General features: G+C 34.9%; 1 protein-coding gene across 3 annotated transcripts in view; it reads right to left on the reverse strand.

The window, feature by feature from the left end:
- Positions 1–13,488, reverse strand: part of EEA1 (early endosome antigen 1) — a 139,595-nt gene that overhangs the window by 14,059 nt on the left and 112,048 nt on the right. For all 3 annotated transcript variants that reach the window (XM_029204740.1, XM_029204738.1, XM_029204739.1), the window contains 4 exons: positions 11,583–11,913; positions 10,400–10,501; positions 8,341–8,535; positions 1,922–2,104 (listed from right to left, as the gene is read on the reverse strand). In XM_029204740.1, coding sequence (XP_029060573.1) covers positions 1,922–2,104; positions 8,341–8,535; positions 10,400–10,501; positions 11,583–11,913 — 811 coding nt within the window. The remainder of the gene's footprint in view (positions 1–1,921; positions 2,105–8,340; positions 8,536–10,399; positions 10,502–11,582; positions 11,914–13,488) is intronic.

A 13,488-nucleotide genomic window follows, 5' to 3' on the forward strand; every position in this document is an offset into this window, starting at 1 on the left:
ATATATATAATATCTACTGTTGGCCCTATGAAAATTCTTTTACCCAGTCTCCTGTTTCTTTGTCAGATCATTAGTCACCACTGATTCCTTCACTTCCTTGCACCCTGTACGTTATTCAGCCCTTTTGTTTCATATTCTCTCTCCCATTAATCTCTTCTGTTCCATCCTCTTTAACTCCAGTTCTAATCAGCTCACAGCTAGATTACTGGAGTTTATGGAGGAAGGAAGGGAGATAGCCTCTTAACTAATCTCCCCAGCACTAGTTTACGCCAGATCCAAACCAAGCTGCTATCTATAAACCAGTTCCAGGTTGTTACCTTCTTCATTTTATTCCTCTGCTTAGACTCTTCATCCCCCCCGCAACCCAATATAAAGTCCAGTCAGTCGTCCTTGCTAGGCATCTAAGATACCTCACAGTTTGATCCCAACCTTTTTAACTTTAACTTCCAAACACAAAGCAGCACTCTAGCAAGACAATTATGGTGACTGCCTCCTGGCTTTGCTGGTTCCCACTGCTGCACCTTTTCTCAAATGTGCCCCTGAGTGAACTGATCTTTCTCAGGACTCTCTGTGTATTCAAATTCTTATATCCTTCAGGACCTGGCCAAGTCCTACCTCCTTCATAAAGCCTTCCCTATAGCAGCCTATGAATAAAGTGACATAGCATATTTATGTATATTATATATAAAAATATTCCGTGATTTTCAACAGAACTTTTCAATAAGGCATTTTAAATTAAGAAACAAATATCCAAACATAGGAAAGAATCAAAAAGCATACTATTTCACTATGACAAAAAAAGAGAAATGGCTGGGGCTTCCCTGGTGGCACAGTGGTTGAGAGTCCGCCTGCCAACGCAGGGGACACAGGTTCGTGCCCCAGTCCGGGAGGATCCCACGTGCCGCGGAGCGGCTGGGCCCGGGAGCCATGGCCGCTGAGCCTGCGTGTCCAGAGCCTGTGCTCCGCAACGGGAGAGGCCACAACAGTGAGAGACCCACATACCGCAAAAAAAAAAAAGAAGAGAAATGTCTAACTCTTCTGCGAGAGAATACAAATGTTCCATTTCACTTAGAGAATTGATACCTTAATGCTACATAAAAATTGTTTACCCTTTTTCCATAGCCTTCATTTTAGTAAAAATGATACTTTAATCAAACAGTATTGCCAAGGACAGAATATCCATATATGTTTAGATAATTAAGGTTAAGTTTACTTTGAGCTGTAATCTAATTTTAATCATTATGCATTCCAGTAGTCTTGGGAAGTTGACTAATATATAAAACTGAAGTTAATATTGCTTGACAAGCAACAGTAAAATTGCTTGCATTTTCACAAGTGGTTTACATTGAAAACTCCTTAGATTTTTTTTTAGGGCTTCCCTGGTGGCGCAGCAGTTGAGAGTCCGCCTGCCGATGCAAGGGACGCGGGTCCGTGCCCCGGTCCGGGAAGATCCCACATGCTGCGGAGCGGCTGGGCCCGTGAGCCATGGCCGCTGAGCCTGCGCGTCCGGAGCCTGTGCTCCGCAATGCGAGACGCCACAGCAGTGGGAGGCCCGCATACCGCAAAAAAATAAAAAAATAAAAAACTCCTTAGATTTTTTTAACAGCAGTCCGTTTTAAAAGTTATTTTTTTTTACATAAAGGCAGCAAAGTCCTTAGATAAACCAATGTAGCAATTAACAATTTCCAAATTATTTCTATTAAAGATGTTATTTTTAAATGCCTGTATTTACATATATATTTTGTTATATAAAACAATTTAAAAAGCATGTTTCTCCAAATATAATAATTCAACAGAAAAGAAGCATGGTATTCCACAAATACTAACATTCCTGTGCCCATTTGGGTTCAAATCAATCATTTAATGAATGTCTATAAACAACTTACTGGTTTTTATGATATAATAGTATAGTTCACTATACCTTAAGATCTTGCCTTGTGGCAAGAAGTTCAGATTCCTTCCCATAGAAATCAGACTGAAGCTGTTTTAGACTTTCCTGACTTTTTTCATAGGTATTTTGTAACACTGATATTTTCTGTTTCTCTGCTGCAAGTTCCTGTGCTGCTTGTGTTGACTGCTGCTGTAGTTTATTCTCAAGTTCTGTCTGAAACATACAATAGTTATTTAAAACAGTATGCATACCAAAAACCAGTTACAAATATAGAATGAAATCCACACAACTAAGATTCCTAAGAACAAACTGAATTGTAGTTATGCCCTAAAATTCTACTTTAATAAAGTGTAACTTACCTTATAGTTACAAAATTAAAGAATTACAAAATTCAACAAGTCCTAATTTAAAAGACAAAAAATGAAACAGCAATTAAATAAAGAAAAAAGAATTTCACTGAGAATCCCAAGTACCAAGGTCTCAGGAGACTGAAAGTAACAACTACATTCTGATGGAAGATACAGTGCTGCATGCTTTAAAAGATGATATAATTTAAGGTTGAACTATGGGAAATTTCTACACGAAATAATTAAAAAGCCATTACTAAGTTGAAGTATACTGTTTCTACTCCTTGAAGTTCAAGAATAACAAGAAATTTCTACAGGTCATCTTTATTAACATCAAGGCAGAAGAAGAGAAGAAAATGTTGCAAAGGTGCAACTCCTCTAAACTCTAAACCTTCAGTCTTTAAGAAGATTCAGGAGATATGCACAAATTATGACATAAATAAAATATATGTAAGCATAGCATGAAAAAAAGCACTTGGCTTTTAAAATAAATACACTTCAATGAAACTGCTGTTGAAGTCATCAGCGACCCCCTTGTTCCAAAATCCAGTATTCATGCCCTTGTCCACATCTCATTGAACATCCCAGCAGTCCTTCAAACAGTTGATGATGCCCCCTCCTAGAAACATTCTTCAACCTGGTTTCCAGGACATCTTGTGTTTTAGTTTCTCCTCCTACCTCACTGGTCATTCCATCTTAAAATCTTTTACTAGCTCCTCTCTTGTTTGATCTCTCAATACTGTGTGACCCCAGGGTTCAGTCTCTAGCCCTCTTTTATTCTATATACAGTCTCTATTTAGAAGATCCCAACTAGACCCATTTTTATTAAGAATATAGATATAAAGTACTGTAGTTTACAGCTAGGCCTTGAAATCTTTTTAGGATCTGTTAGGAATAAGACTGATATTGTATTGTGTGTAAACTGCACAATGTGGAAAGCAGATATATCTGTGCAAAATCTTTGCCTCTGTGCTGTCAGTGTGATGTGCTTTCTGCATGGCTATATACTACTAGTGATTTATCAAAACTTCTAAAACTTAAATTACATGGTAAAAGATCTGTAAGAGGCTGCCTAAGTGTTAGTTGGCACATAAAGATAATTGTAGAAGTTGAAGACATGATTGCTATATTTCAATGTTTATTCCCACTCAACATATTGCCTTCTAAGCTTTCTTTTTTTGTTCAAAGCATGATCTTAAAGATATGTTTAAGTTAATGGACATAATGCAGGGTTCCTACACTGTATTGGCATATGTTGGTGGCCCTCTGTGCCCTAGATATATGCACACAGGGTGCAAGTAAAAAGCTACAAAGTGAAAGTTGGTTTGGATCCTCTTCATTTGTTTAGCTTTTCTGTTATTTTTCTCTACTTACAAGTATTCCTGTGAATAAATCCTTGTTAAGTTTAAAAAAAAGTATTTTAAAAAATATTGTTTATTTACAATTGACTCCTGAATTTATGTCTCTAGCTCCAACCCCTCTGCCTGAACTCTGGGCTCATTATATCCAAGTACTCCCTGACATCTTCACTTGAGTGATTGATAGATATCTATCTCAAGTAGAAATCTTGATTCCTGACAACAACCCTGCTCCTCAAAAACATGCTACTTCCCCCAGTAAATATGGCCATCTATCCAATGGCCATCTATCCACTTGTACAAGCCACAAACCTAGAATTATTCTAGACTCCTCTTTCCATCATCTCTCACCATCTAACCTATCAGCAAGTCCTGATGACTCAGCTTACAAAAGATATTCCCAAATCATCCACTGCTAACACTTTAGTTCATGCCATCATCTTGTACTTTCTAGACTACTGCAATAGTTTTTCAATGCCTTTCCTGCTTGCTCCTTTATGTCCCTTTAGTCAGATCCCACCATTCTCTGCTCAAAATCTCCTAATCGATTCTAATTATCCTTTGAACAAAATACATCATTCTCTGTTATCTTATAATCTTCAAGTTTCTATGTTTATGCCTTTACCCCTGTCTACTTCTCTGAACTCATCGCATATTACTCTTCCTCTCTCCACTATACTTAACTTATACTGGTCTCCGTTTTTAGAAAATACCAAGCTTGTTCTAGCCTTAAGATCTTTGCACTAGTTGTCCCGCCCCGACCACTATATGGATAGCTCTTGTATTTCATGTATCAGCTCAAATCTCTTCAGAGGGGCTTCTTTGATCACCCAACCTTTTAGTAGGGCTCTGTCCCATCACTGTCTTTCACATCACCCTGTTTAAGTTTCTTCCCCCCAAGAAAGTTTAAGTCCATGAGAATAGGTTCCTTGTCTGTTCACAGCTACACCTCCAACACCTAGAACTGTGTCCATGGCACAGAATAGGTGCCTAGTAATATTTCTTGAATGAATAAATGACAAACAGATGGGAGGTGGACAAATAGAGCCCAGGACATCCATTAAGAGACTCTTATAATAGTCCACATAAGAGAAAAAAAATAGCCTAGACTAAGACTGTGGCAGTTGGGAAATAAGAAAAGGGGACAGATTCAAGAGAGCTAGGAAGCAGATTGCCAGGAGGTAGTGCTAGCTGCCTATGGAGGAAAGGGGGCTCATCACCACACACATTATCTGATAACATCCCACATTACCTCCAATTTAGAGTCTTCACAATGAAGAATTCCTGGACATTGTTTTTCATGTTGAAGACTACACTGCATTTTTTTTTTTTTTTTTGGTCGAATACTACTTCTTTTCTTTAACATTTTCCCCCCCACAAATCTAGTTTTCTTTCTCTTCAATCACCTTTATGGCTCAGATAAGCCCTCTACAAAGTCTCAACACTGATCATAATTGCCCTCTGGGTTCATATTTGGGCCTTCATTTTACTTACTCTAAATGACAGGCTGATTCATTCATTCATTGTTTAAAAAATCATTGATAGCTTATTTGTTAGAAAACACAGTTTTCTGACTTTGAGGAATTCAAATCTATTAGTGGTTAAGTTAAATAAAAGAAAATAAAAAAAATAAAAAGATCAGTGTAACAACTTGATAATGGGTTTAACAGAAGTAAACCCAAAGTTCCAAAGGAGAATACAGGAGGGTCAATCATTTACAATTTATCCTTCACAAGCTTATCAGTTTTTGCTCTAAAACAGGTCTGACTACATTTCTCCCTTCTAAAGATTTTTACCTTTAGTCTTCCAATATTAAAAATTTAAAGTGGAAACAACTATACAACATCTACTGTGATCTGATTTCATCCAATTCTATAGCCTTATCTCCCCTCACTTCTCCACTTACGAGGTATTCCAATAGCAAATCTTCTATAACGACATTTTTTTTAAGTTTCGCAAACTTTGCTAATATTGTTTCCTCTCCTTTGAAATATCTAATTTCCTCTTTTTTTTAATCTTTCAAAATTAGGATAGTCTTCAAAGACACAGTTCAAATGCTAGCTCCTCTAGAAAGCCAGTCAAAATTTCCATTAAGTTTGAATTTTTCTCATTCTCCTTTCTACTACAGTTTTCTTTTTCCCTACATACCTGATTCCTCATTAAATTATAGGCTACTTGAGAATAGGGGCCATATCCTATTCATTCTGTATTCCCACATTAGGTTTCAAATAAGGTTGGTACAGGAACTGATGACTTATATAGCCTTGCTGGATTTCCCTGTGACTTCCAAACAATCACAATCACATTTTAAAAATGTATGTATATGTGTGTTTCATATAGATAGATAAACGTAGATATAGATATACATGGGGTGTGTGCGTTGTGTGTGTGTGTACTCATACACATCTATACCCATTTAAACTTTATCCTTGTTTTTCCTATTTCACTGTGGCCCAGTGAAAAGTTTCCAGAGACCATCACTGTATGGTTTACCAGGCAAAATGACACTCTTAGATCATAGTTTGCTACACTTATACATAATATCCAACAACTATTTTGCTTCCACATGGCACTCGGCACACACAGTACTAGGTATTTTAAATACATTATCGCAATCTTTTTTTTAATAGATCTTTATTGAAGTATAATTGCTTCAAATTATCTCAACCTTTACAACTCTATGACCCTATTTTATTTAGTCCAGAAAGATGGATCACTTTCCTGTGACCATAAACCTAATGTGTGTCACACAGAATTTAAATTCAAATTTGCCTGCCTCTAAAATTTATCTTCTTTCCATGGTACACTGCTCCTCAATAAAACCAAACAATTCTTGCCTTTCAGTGATTCTCTACGTACTCCAAATTCCAAGTCTAATTTACAGAGACTGGCTATCTACCCAACACTCCCCCAAAATGCTGTCCTCCCCAAGGTTAAAGGTGTTCCTTTTCCTAGCATTCATACACTGACACAAGTGAACTACTGCTATGAATGTTTGTGACACCCCCCCCCAAATTCATGTTGAAGCCTAGATCAAATGTGATGGTATTTGGATGTGGAGTCTTTGGGAGGTCATGAGGGTGGAGCCCTTGTGAATGGGATTAGTGCCCTTATAAGAAGAAACACAAGAGATAATCTCAGTCATATAAGGATACAGCATATAAGGATACAGCAAGAAGACAGCTGTCCACAAGCCAGAAAGTGGGCCCTCACCAGACACTCAATATGCCAGTGCCTTTATCTTAAACTTCCCAGTCTCCAGAACTGTGAGAAATAAATGCTTATTTTTTAAACCACCAAGTCTATGGTATTTTTGTTTTAACAGTCCCAAGTAAGACAACTACCAATAAGAACATTTCCTCTGAATCTCAAAATCCTTAAGGTGTCATCTAGTAAAGCCATGCAAAGTATAGGCAATATATATTAATCATAAATCTGGAAGAAATCTTACTATAATTAATAAGTTAATAAAAAAGAAAATGTGCTAAAAATAGTTGTTGGGTTTTTTTTTAATTTACTAAGTCATACTGTTATAAAAATGAAGATCTAAGGAAAACCTGAATATGAGGCTAATAGATTTGGGAAAAAATGACCTCAAGATATCAAATCATAGAACAAAATACATACTATGATAATTATATCCTGATGTATGATTATATATAACACACACAAAAAAAGGATAGACAAATTTGTCTATTCTTGTTTGTGTTATTAGAAAATTACTCTTTTGTAAAATGGCCATAATAATAGTTATAAAAATAGTGGTCAACATAAAATATGTATTTGTGGGGTTAATTTTTTTTTTCCTCTAGTAATGTGACAAGCCAACTATTAATAACATGACATATTTTGCTTGTTTTACATACTAGGGATCTTATATCTTTCTACTCCATGAACTAATTAATATGCATACATCAACAGTGGAGAAAACCTCATTTTGTTCAAATATTAAGTTCAATCCACTTTTATCAACTCTTAGTCTGGACAAGTATTAAAACATACTTAAGGGGCTTCCCTAGTGGCACAGTGGTTGAGAGTCCACCTGCCTATGCAGGGGACACGGGTTCGTGCCCCAGTCCGGGAGGATCCCACATGCCGCGGAGCGGCTGCGCCTGTGAGCCATGGCCGCTGAGCCTGCGCATCCAGAGCCTGTTGCTCCGCAACGGGAGAGGCCACAACAGTTAGAGGCCCGCGTACCGCCAAAAAAAAACAAAAAACATACTTAAGGATGAAGAATGGATGCTTAATAATAAATAAGGATAGGTTTGGAAATGGAAACCATTATAACTTAAAAAACCAAATAATTATAACTATATGAAACCTATACTACTGAATATTTAAATATATCTCAATTTGTGATTTTTGTTCTTGATTATATTCCCTTAATGAGGATAATTTATTTTTTAATTCCTATAAAATTTTCTAATACACTAGAAATGTATAAATTATTCTCTTAACATTGTTAGTTATATCTTATTTTACAAAAAGGTAGTTTTATGCCTATCAGACAAATGATTACTGCTAGAATTTCAAATAAGAATTATCTAACAACATGGTTATAGTGAATGGAAATCCAGACATAGATATTTAGTCATATAATTAAGTGCATTTATACATTTAACTTAGAAAAAAATTTGAGCATATGTAAAATTTTCTTTGTTGTAACTCATCTGTGTTACTATCATATTGTTATTTTAACTGCAAAGTTTTTCTTCCCATAAAAAGTAAACAAATATATCACTACCTTCTGTGAAACAGCAATTTTAACCTCTCCTTGGAGTGCTTCAATTTGCTTTTTCTTCTGTTCAGTCAATTGCTTTAGCTCATTTATGTTACTCTGAAGTTGTTGTTCTTCTTTTTCCTTTTGTGTTAAACTATTCTGGGCCTGTATGACTTGTCCCTGCATTGAACTGAGCTCCAGCTTCAGCTGATGAGAAGTCTAAAAGAAAATAAAACCTGTTTAGCATTCATTTATCCATGCAACACACATTTATTGAGTACCTATTCATGCCAAGCACTACCTAAGTAGAAACTACTTAGTCTATTGGCCACAAATAATCAGTAGTAAACCAAAAAGAAAAATCCCTACCCTCATGGAGCTCTCATAACTGACACCATTCACTACTGGATGACATGCTGGATTAATCTTCAATATTTGTTTAATCTTGCCTTCCTTTTTAACTTATACATTTGGATACAGCTTGCAAATGAACTAGATTAGTGTTCTCTTAAATCATAGAAAAAGGGAAAATCAACATCAGTCTTTAGATTGCTGAAATGTCTACTGTTTTGAATATTCTCAAAATGCTAACTGCATTCCCTGACAGTCCAGTGGTTAGGACTCGGCGCTTTCACTGCCAGGCCTGGGTTTGACCCCTGGTCAGGAAACTAAGATCCCTACAAGCAGCACAGTGGGGCCAAAGAAAGTAAAATAAATAATTTTTTTAAAAAAATGCTAAATGAGCCTGTTGGCCACAGTGAATCAGAAAGGATAGCTTCATATTAACTGTGATAAAACGAAGATAATTTTTGGCAAATATGTTTAGTATCTGTCTGATGACACTAAACTATACCACACAATTGTTCCCTCATTTAGAGTTTGCTACTACCTTATTTTAACAATTTACTAGGATATATTTCTGTTCAAAATTAGATATCATATAGAAGTCACACTGAGGTTCCTCTGTGGCCAAGGTGAACTACACTACCTCTCACCCATCCAGCCAAAGTCATGTTTACATATTTTATGCATATTTCATTAAGAACCTAATTTGAGCATCTGACCATTCAAAGTTACTTTTGAAAAAGTTTCAGTGCTATATATGGATGCTTCAGCTTATCTCCAATACAAAGGAAAATATTTTTGTGCAAAACAGGAGTCAGGTAGTGTTAATAATGATTATGTTATGATAACCAATAATAAAGTAATAGCTAACATTTGACCATTTATTTTGTTACAGCTGGTATTCTGAGCACTTTGAAATATATTAACCCATTTATTTCTCGCAATAATCCTATGACACAGATTCTACTATTAGCCCCATCTTACTGCTGAGGAAACTGGAGCACAGAGAGATCAAGTCATCTGCCTAAGATGGCAAGGCAAGACAGCATAGCTAATAACTGGCACAGTCAGGATATAAATTTGCACAATCTGGATTCACAGCTTGGGTATTAAACCTCCATAATTTTGCCACTTACATGGCTGGCATATAAAGCACAGGCGTCTTCTTTCAATCAACAACCAGAACACAATCACACTAAAGACTTGTCAGGACCATGTTTTGCTGCTTTATCAAATCTGATCTCTAGAAAGCTACATGCCTGGACTCTAGCTGCTAGAGGTATGTCTTCAGAGAATAACAATATATATTATACCCATTTATTTCCTCATTTGCTTGTTGGTTTTGATGGAGAACAATAGAAGCATTAATCATAGAAAAACCTCTGAATTGTTATACAACCATTATCAAATATGCTATTAATATAAATGTCCATGAAATAAAGAGCCCTTAAAATGTCATTTCTATGGAAAATCTATTAAGACTTTTTTTATCCATAGTAATGTTCCTTAATGTAGATTATCTAATTATAACTCTATAGTTAGTTGACTCAATTTTCTACCTTTATTAATTATAATCCTTTATTTTGGGCCTTTTATTAAACTAGCTTGAAACTTTTCAGTAGTAGGTAGAACACAAATGAAAAAACCTTCTTTTGACTTAGGTATTGTGAAAGTATTTTGAAAATATAAAGACCTTATTATGCTTTACGTATTTTTTGTTATAGAAAAAAAATCTTACCTCCTTCTCTTTTTCAAGTGACTTTTTCAGTTCATTCTGTTCCTTATGCGTGCTTTCTGTCTGTACTTGAAGTTGTTGCTTTAATTCTTTGCACGTTTTCTCCTAAAAAAATGGAAACTACATTATGCAGAAAATATTTGTAGTGAATTTAAGAATTTTGGTTTACAATCTCAGTAAGATCCACACAAGGAAATAAACCAGAATCACTGATGATTTAAGATGGGACAAAATCATCCATTTCAATAATAAAAACAGACAAATATTATAGCAGTAAATGGGGAGGGAGAGGAAAAGGCTAAGAGTTTCTATTATCAACCAATAGTCACAATAAATACTTTAGATAATATTTAGACAAGATTTTAGAATACTTTGGAAACCACATTTTTATGTCTCAGAATTAATTAACTTATACTATTTTAAAAGTAGAATAATGGGCTTCAAAAAATGGAAGCAAATTTTTTTAAAGTATTGAAACAACAAACAGAAATAATCACATATAACTTAAGTGGGAAGATGTACAGATAGAAGATGTTTCCTCCAAACAGAAAGGAACATAAAAGCAACACAAAAATCATGTGTTTTATGGTACTCAACACTTTCACTGACCTTCATATTGAGAACAAAAGAATTTTACTTTTGCTGTTATTCTGGGTTAAAATATTTCTGAGAATACATTCCTCTTTACGCATTTCCTGAGACTCAGATTTTTTTTCTCTATAGTTTATTTTTTACAGTATCTCTAAGACATGGTATTATCTAGAGTTTTAGAAAATTGAATAAAGAATTAAGAAAGCTTATAGCACCAGAGTTAAAAATCATTTAGATCTTTCTGGTCTTCTTTTTTTTTTTTATAGTCAAGTGAAAAACATTTCAACTAGTAGCTATATTCTCTGTGGAAGTGTCCCTGAGGACAAACATGCTGTAGTCTTTCCCAAATCTAGCACCAGACCCAGAATAGAGAAAGACTATATACTCAGCTGAAAATTTTCTGGGCCATTGGAAAATTACACACACAAACACCAATATCTTTTTCTCAGGTTAAGTAATCCCAATTCCTTTGCTCTAAGAACACTTAAAATCACTTAAATGCAGGGTGAAAAGTCAACAGTGAATTAAGCAGAAAAGTCACTACATTTTAAATAAAAATCACTTCTACCTAAGACAGTAAACATAAACAACTAACCAAATCTAATATAGCAGCTTTTCCTTTCTGGTTTTCCTTTTCAAATTCACTTTTGGAGTTCTTCAAAGAATCAGAAACTTCTGATAATTTCTCTTTTGCTGCAGAAAGCTCTGCTACTAGAGTTTCTTTCTCCATCTTCACTTTTTGTAGTTCTGTTACTGCTGTGTGAACTTTGTTATTCAATTCCTTGTGCTGCATCTTTGCATCTTGACTTAAATTTTCAATTTCTTGTTTAAGGACTTTTTTTTCTTCTTCTTGCTTGGTAAGCATTTGCTTAATATTTTCAAGCGCTTCAGATTTCTTCTGTAGATCCAACTTTGTATTGGATACTCTAAATATTTAAGAAACAATTTCTTTAATAATGTATAATTTACCATTCAAATAAATTATTGAGTTTTAAAACTTTCTTGTGTAGTTAAGAAGTAAAAACAATAATTTAATGTCATAAAACCACACAACTGAAAAATGCCTTAGAACATCTGATCCAATGATTTAACAGATGAAGATGATTTTCCTCAAGTCAAATAAATTAGTGGTAAAGCCAAGACCATCTAAGCCCATGACTTAATCCAGTCTTGTTGACCACAATATATCACCAAATAAATCTGTGCATATAGCAAACCCTCTAGTGTATGACAGCCAGAAATGTTTTCCCATGTACCCTAAAGAACCTATTTATTACCTTAGTCCCCATGCACACAGAACTCTGACTCTTTCCTTGAAAAACTAAAACACATTATGTGTTTGCCAGGTCTTAAACTTGAAAACACATAAGGTAACCAGGAAAAATAAAGTTAAAAAATAGAAGAAATATTTCATTTCAAACATGGAGGAAAGACAAAAGATTTACTTTAATCCTAGAGCCTAGCAGATTATATAAAAGATTTGTTATCATTTGTCCTTTAATATAAGTTTTCTACACTGGAATGAATTAAAAAGTTACAAGAACCTGAAACTAACATGATATTGTAAATCAACTATACTTCAATTTTTTAAAACAGGAAAAAAAAAGTTATAAGAATGAGGAAATGAAGATATTGTTTTAAGAAAGTTAAACTAAAGACTTTGCTTTCATAAAATGAATAAAATTATGCATATTACATATCAAAAGAAAAGAACACATTAAAGATCAACCATTTTTTAAAGTGAAAATGAAACCAAGTGCAAAGTAATATTTCTAGAATGCATACTATTTCCAATGTACTTTACTATCAATGTACTTTATTATAAATTCAACAATATGTTAAAGAGAGGTTATTAAAAAATGTACCAGCCACATAATTGAAGTTGGGTATTAAAACAATACCAGAACTGCATCTATACCTTGAAGTTTTCTAACTTTTAGTCCCAGAAATTTACTTTTACTTTCAAAAAAGTAGCTAGAACATATGAAGGCACATTCACAGGATCCTGTACCTCGTGGATTTTTAAAGGTCTAAATAGAAAAGTCATTGTACTAATATTACTTTACCATTTAATATAGTTAAAATCCCTGTCAAGCAACCCTAAAATTGGGACTTGATATATTTACTATGCTACTTAACTTTCCCATAAGTAATTATTATAAAATCATAAGACTATGTGAGTCAAAGAAAGCAAACAGAAATAAAGGCTTGCACAAATACCGTATGCTAACACATATATATGGAATCTAAGAAAAAAACAAAAAATGTCATGAAGAACCTAAGGGGTAAGATGGGAATAAAGACACAGACCTACTAGAGAATGCACTTGAGGACATGGGGAGGGGGAAGGGTAAGCTGTGACAAAGTGAGAGAGTGGCATGGACATACATACACTACCAAACGTAAAATAGATAGCTAGTGGGAAGCAGCCGCATAGCACAGGGAGATAGCTCGGTGCTTTGTGACCACCTAGTTGCGGGGGGGGGGGGGGGGGGGGGGGG

This window comes from Monodon monoceros, unplaced genomic scaffold (assembly GCF_005190385.1).
Source record: "Monodon monoceros isolate NGI ecotype Baffin Bay Population unplaced genomic scaffold, NGI_Narwhal_1 Super_Scaffold_6, whole genome shotgun sequence".
Taxonomy (NCBI): Eukaryota; Metazoa; Chordata; class Mammalia; order Artiodactyla; family Monodontidae; genus Monodon; species Monodon monoceros.